Source organism: Esox lucius, chromosome 14 (assembly GCF_011004845.1).
Source record: "Esox lucius isolate fEsoLuc1 chromosome 14, fEsoLuc1.pri, whole genome shotgun sequence".
Taxonomy (NCBI): Eukaryota; Metazoa; Chordata; class Actinopteri; order Esociformes; family Esocidae; genus Esox; species Esox lucius.
Genome location: NC_047582.1, coordinates 22,548,267 through 22,554,904, shown reverse-complemented (window position 1 = coordinate 22,554,904; position 6,638 = coordinate 22,548,267). Strand labels below are relative to the sequence as shown.

General features: G+C 43.0%; 1 protein-coding gene across 7 annotated transcripts in view; it reads right to left on the bottom strand.

Annotated features, from left to right (window-relative positions):
• Nucleotides 1-31: 31 nt before the first annotated feature.
• mast4 (microtubule associated serine/threonine kinase family member 4) overlaps nucleotides 32-6,638 on the bottom strand; it is a 120,577-nt gene continuing 113,970 nt past the window's right edge. For all 7 annotated transcript variants that reach the window (XM_034296761.1, XM_013137127.4, XM_034296762.1 and 4 more), the window contains one exon: nucleotides 32-6,585. In XM_034296761.1, the coding sequence (XP_034152652.1) occupies nucleotides 2,726-6,585 (3,860 nt within the window). In that variant the 3' untranslated portion in view covers nucleotides 32-2,725. The remainder of the gene's footprint in view (nucleotides 6,586-6,638) is intronic.

Sequence of the window (6,638 nt, the reverse complement as noted above, 5' to 3'; positions counted from 1 at the left end):
CAGGATAATGTCATTAAATCAATGAATATAAGACATTTTCATCATGCTTTTTTATTTTCAAGTGTTATGCAACTTTAGAAGTATAAATATTTGTTTTAATATACAACATCTATGACATCCATAGAGCTCTCCTTGGGCAAAATACAAAAACTCAAACATCTTTATTGCACGGATCCTAAAAGACAAAACATAGTAAGCAAGTTCATCTAATACTAGTTTCACAAAGAGAAAAAAATAAAACAAGCCGGACCATGTGGGACCTGACGAATGTTGAAACAGAGACGTATTGACCACCACACTGATAGCGTCTTTAACAGCACAACTGGGTGACTTGGTAGGAGATCAAGTCAGACACTATCACAAACATATTTCCTGGGACATAGCACATACATTTGGCAAATCAATTACACAATTTACAAAATAAACATCCAAGAAGTTATTTAAAAACAAACATCAAATGTGCTTCTTGTCAATCAAAAAAAAATAAAGAAAAGGCATGAGGGCAAATACAGTAGATGCTGCGTCATTTATAATTAATGTCTGTCTGTATCCAAAGCTTGTATAACAGGACAACACAAGACATTAATTTACATTTTCCCTATTCTTCACCCAACTACAATAACTAGAAGGGGGAAAAGTGTCAAAGGTGCATGTTTTATTTTGTCATCTCCCCAAACATTTACCAGTACATTTACAATAACTAATGTGAATAGTAAAACACCTGATTCTTCTAACACCTAATTAAAAAAAAAATCTCTACAAATATTCTGTTATTTTTGTGGTTATTTTTCTTGGATACAGTATGCCATTTAAGTTAATATATTTTGTCCAGTGCTTTTTTTATTACCTCCCTAATGTACAGTAGATCATCTATTGTTATGAAACAGCCTACATTAGAGTAAATATTATATAGCATATTTAGATATCTACTTTGTATTTGATATTTAGGGTTTACCATCAAAATGCCTTGCAGCTAAACTACAGGACATCATTATGTCATTGTAAAAGGAGTAACACAAAGCTAGTATTATCACTTAAACATCAACTGTCTAAAATAATAAGACTTATGTAAATTAACATGAACGACTACATTGATGCATATAACCTAAGATTTGCATATTGGTGCATTTTGTTCTCACAAAATCTGTCCTTTGAAGCCCATGTTAGCTAGAAATGTAACTGGGTATAGTTTTTATCTGGCAGATAAGATACATAAACATAGGCTATGGCATTACTTACAGAAAAGGAAAAGAAAATTAGTAGTTGAGAAAATGACAAAAATAAACAGGCTCAAATGTGAAACTGAAAAAAAATGTCTACAGCAACTTTTCCAATAGATATTCTAGACATATTCTTGACTTTAAACCCTTTCTAATTTACCATGCCCAAAAAAACATCACATTGTATGGATATCGATTCATACAAATATAAATAGTATTGAGGGAAAATTTAAAAAAAAATAATAATCCAGACCCCTCTTTGAAAAAATTATAAAAAAAAAAAAAAAAACTTTTGACATTTCATCCACAGTATTGCAAACAAGTTTCATCATCTCCCTTAAGCTTGCATTCTACACAATGTCATGTTAACAACATGCCTTCTACGCTAGGTAAAATATTTAAATTTTAAACATTTCTTTCATTTATCCCCGCATCATTATGGCAAAAAGCGAGAATGAATGCATTCTTGAGAACCACTTGTGTTTTGTTTAATTCCCCACACTCAATTTCAGAAAATGCACAATTGGCGCTGCCTTTTCTTTAAGTATTATTTAGAATATTATTGGAAAATGTTAAAACGACAATGTTAAAGAGAGGATGTATAAACAGACATTATGTTAGCTTATTCTAGACCACAGAATTATCAAGCAGAACATGACGATGAAATAACAATTGAATACATGACATAGCAAAACATATACATATAAAACAAACACACTAATATTTAAGCCCATGTATCCCAAAACATTTTTTCAATTGGTTTTGTCATTCAATATTTACAAGGTACTGCGTAAAAATCAATGATTTACAAATGTAGAGATGTGAAAGGAATGTGAAAAATACCATGACCTGCTAAGAACAGCAAGTTTTTTTTGATTCCCCTTAATCCTAAGGCCCCTTCCACTAAATATGATTACAGAACCGTAAGATGATTCCATATTAAACAGTTCTAGGTGAGAAGCACAGGACATAGTGCATTCCTTCTGTGCACCACTACCCAAAACAAAAAGCACACTTCACCTGTAAGTAATAAAAGTTAAGGGAAAGCGACATAAGATAAATTACTGATGATGTGCCATGACTTAACCCAGAGTGCAATTCAAAATTACCAGTATTGGCACTGTTGGAAAAGGTTACTTTATACTTCACCCTGACATGTTGATTGCAGATTGCACTCTGCTGTGAAAAACCTCCAAACTATCACACAATACAAATTTGATACTGTTTATCTTTAAACAGCAGAAAAATACAAATAAGCAGCAAATCATTGTCTACATTCAGTCCAAAACCATGAGACATTTAGGGTCTCAACCAATCATTAACCTTCACCACCAGAACTGCATACACTCTTCACACCTCTCTTAGATTTCTATCACACCTCAAAGAACAAGTAACAGCTTCCCCGGTTCTCAAAAAAAGGCATGATTACACTAGTACAACCACAAAACAAACATTTCTGCCATGTCTTATGGACATATCGTAAAAGTCGTTTTTTTAAATCTAATTTATTTCCTGTGCGCAGGGCCACGTGGCGATTCCTTAGTTTGCACATGTCGGGCCGAGTTTTTGTCTGATCCTGTGCCCTCATTTACCACTGCAGGCACTCTCAAAGTCTCTTTCTTAGTGTTTTTCTGTGCAGACGATACCTCTTGGGCAGGATCCCTTTTCTTCTTGTCAGCATGTTCTTTTCGGCTATAGGCTACCGGTTTGTCAGCGTTAGTGACCCTGGGTTCAGCTGTGGTCTGTTTCCCCTGTGGGGTGCTGTTAGTGGTGGCTGCTGGTCCCATGGCAATCACTCCACCCAGGCCTCTATGAGAGTCCAACTTAAGGTCATCTGACATGGTGGCCTGTACCCTCAGTCTCCCCTTGTCCTCTCTAGAGGTCTGGACCACAGACTCCTGTTTGGTACTGCCACTGGCCTTGCCTGAGAGAGCGCCGCTATTGGGTGGATTTGTTTCTCTTCTCACTGCTGGGGCAGGCAAGACTGGTACAGGGGCAGACTGGAAGGGAGTGGTGGCCCTGGCTTCTTTTTGGGCCTGCTGAAAGGGGGCAGCAAACACTGGCTCTTTCATGACTGCAGGGGTTACAATTGGGGCAATGGTTTTGTGAGGGGGGGATTGTTTTGAATCTAGGATTTGTCTGACAACTTTTGATGCAGTAGTTTCCTTTTGGTTTGAGTTAATCAAGGTAGAGACAGATGTGTTTTGAGTGGGTAATTTTTGTTTTGAATCCAGCTTATCTTTGATGACTTGGGCGGGGGTTGGGGCAAATGTGTGATCTAGTTCTTTTTGTTTTGGGTCAGAGTTTTGTCTGACAACTGGAGTTGGGCCAGGGCTTTGGAACAAAGATTCCTTTAGTTTGGAATCTGAAAATGCTTTGATGTTGTGGCTTTGAACTGAAGTTTTGAGTAGAGGTTCTCTCCACTTTGAGTCTTGTGTGTCTTTGACCACTGAAACTGGAGTTTTCTGAGATGACTCTCGTTGTTTTGAATTTAGGATTACTTTTCCGACTGGGGCTGTGTCAGGAGTTCTCTCTTCATACCTCCCCTTCTCCTCTGTCTTACCAACAGCTTGTAATGCAAGGGGTGAGTCAGATTTGGACTTTGTTTTTGGATTTAAGATAATTTGTTTTGTTGATGCGTGACTTGGTGGTTTCACTATGTGCTCAGGACTATGCTCAGCAGTTTCCTTTTTAGAAACTGGGATTTCTGCCCCAAGAGGCCCTTTGACCATAGCCTTCTGGTTCGTCAAAGAGGGTTGCTCTTGCTCTCCAATCTTCGCATTGCTACCTTTTGTCTTTGGTGAAGTAGGCCCTTCTCTTTGCATTGCTACACTACTAATTGCTACCTGACTGCTAACGGGATAAGCATTTTTATTTTGAACACAGCTCTGTGCTACTTCTGTATTAGTAGTTGCGGTTTTCAAAAGGTCTTTAGACAAGACACATTTTACATCTACTTTAGTACATGTCTCCCTGACATTAGACATTTTATCTTTTCTGGTGTTGGCTATTTTGAGCTCTTCAAATTCAGACACACTTGCAGGTTTAACGGCCTTGTTTGGAACAGGGCTGTTGCTTTGAATGTTGTCTGAGTTTTGTGTTTTTTCTGTGCCTTGCTGTCTTTGATATGCTTGACCACTGATTCGGTTCACATCTCCAAGACTACAAATTGGAGCAGGGATGGCAGTTTGTGTTGCTGTCCTTGTCAATGGACTGCTGTTTGCCATCTGTTCCTTTAACAGGTTTTGGGGCTGCTCTAATATATGCTGTACAACTGTAGTGATGCTACCCGTTTTCTCACCTGTTCTTTGTGTCTCAATATTCTGCAAGTAACTGGGCCCTGACTGACAATCTGAACTTTGCCTCACTGGTATAGCTATAGGAGGGGCAGTTGCTTGAACCTCCACATTTGAGGCTGGGACAGATGCTGTAGTATTTTTGGGACTGACTGGCTTAACTGTGGTGGTAACTGTATCAAATGACTTGGAAGTTTGTGTGAGGTTTTGCTGTGTGGGAGCTAAAATCTCTTGAAGTGACTCCACCTCCTCATCTTGGTCTTCATTGCTGACCTCTCGTATGGATGGTGTCTTCCCACAGTGGGAGAAGTGGGCACTGTGACGGGATACCCTATGATCGTGAGCCATCATACTGGACTTGCTCTCCTGTTTCCCACCAGAGTCTGTGACATCCATCTTGGAAGCTGTTCGGGGTTCACTGTCTCTAGGTCTTTCATGTTGCTTCTCACCACCGCTAATGCACTGAAGCACAGTATTGGAAATAGACACCTCCTCTTTGGTGGAAATTGGACTGCTTACTGCCACAACAGCTCCAGGGCTTAGTATACTGGTGGACAGACTCTGTTGCTTGTCAGAGGGTTTGAGCAGGGGTATCAACTGCCGTTCAACTGGGCTTTGCAGCCATGTCGGCATCCCTAACAAGCCACCATCATTGTCAGCCATCTTGGAGAGGCAGGTGTCGGTTTTAGACACCCTCGGCCCAGAGAGCAAGCCAATGTCCAAGGTACCCTCCAGGGGTTTCAGGGAGGAAACCAGACGCCCCTCTAGCTTGTATTCTGAAGAGGTCTTCCTGAGGGAGCCATCACTGGAGATAAGCTGGAGTTTCTCCACAGCGCTTCCTTCCCCCCTTCCAGAAAACATCTTGGGGTTCAGGCCCTCAGGGCTGGAGTGGATGCTGCCTATGGTACCCTTGATGTGGTCTAGAGGCATGGCTGAGTCGAGCTGAAGACTCTTGGACCGGGTAGAGCCAAAATGGAGACTTTCATGAATGCCGGGAGATAGTCGACAGATGGCGTCTTCTCGCTCCTCGAACGATTGCCTCTTGCGGGCAAATTCGATGTTGGGGGCCTTGAAGTCAAGCCTGTCTGGTTTACCACCCTCCTTGTTCTGCCTGGACAGCTGCCACTCAGTTTTCTGGGGGCTCCAATCAGGGTGGATGCAGCCCAGAGCTGAGTCGGAGCCATTTCCCCCTAGCGGTTCAGGAATGCCCTCGCAGGATCGTGTGTTCAACTTCTTATACAGGACATCTTTCAGGGTAGAGTTGGCAGCTTTACATTCGTGTGAAATAGTCTCTGAGCCTTGGCTTTTGCCTTGGCTTCTTCCTCCCTCGACACCAGCCATATCAGATTCCTGTAGAGCGTCCTGCTTCTGCAGGGACTCTCGCCTCTCCGACCAGTCTTGTCTCTTCATTACTACCTTAGCTTTCAGCTTCTCCTTGTCCAGCTCCTCTATAGACTCCTGGCGGCCCATCTTACGGCCAACAGGCCTTTTGAGACAGCCCTGCTCAGCTGGCCGGACCCGGGTGATTGTCGGAGGATCGCAGGGTGTCTCCTCCACACTCTGCAAGGTGTGGTGGTCCCTGTCCCCAGACCGCACTTCTTCGACCTGGGCCTCTTCCTGGGTCACCTCCAGGCTGTGCTTCCTAGAACACATGTGCTTCTTGTCACCAGTGTAGGAAGGCGAGAGCTTCTCTTCTGACTGCACTCGTTTGAGGAGAGGCGAGCGGGGTGGCTCCGCACTCTTGGGCCGCACCATGTGGCGGACAATGGTAGGGGGGGAGTGCATTTTGCTTGGGAAAGCCTGGGTGGTCTTGTTAATCCCCATGGAGCCATGGCTGAGTAAGGGAGAGGGTGAACGTTGAGGGGAGGTGGGCTGGGGGGTCGGGGACGGGGTACGGGCCAGCGGGGAGAGAGGAATGCTGCCAGCCGACTTGCGACGACCTTGTCGGAGCCTCTGCCCAGTAAGTTTGGGGCCCAGGCCATGGAGGGTGCTGGGACGGATGTGGCCAGAACCTGCAGGGGAGTTTGGAGCACTGGAGCTGGGGGAACTACTCTGAGAGGAGTTGACGCCTGGAAAAAAAGAGGGAGGGATGTTATTCAACAAACAGTTTTGCAGTGGCAAA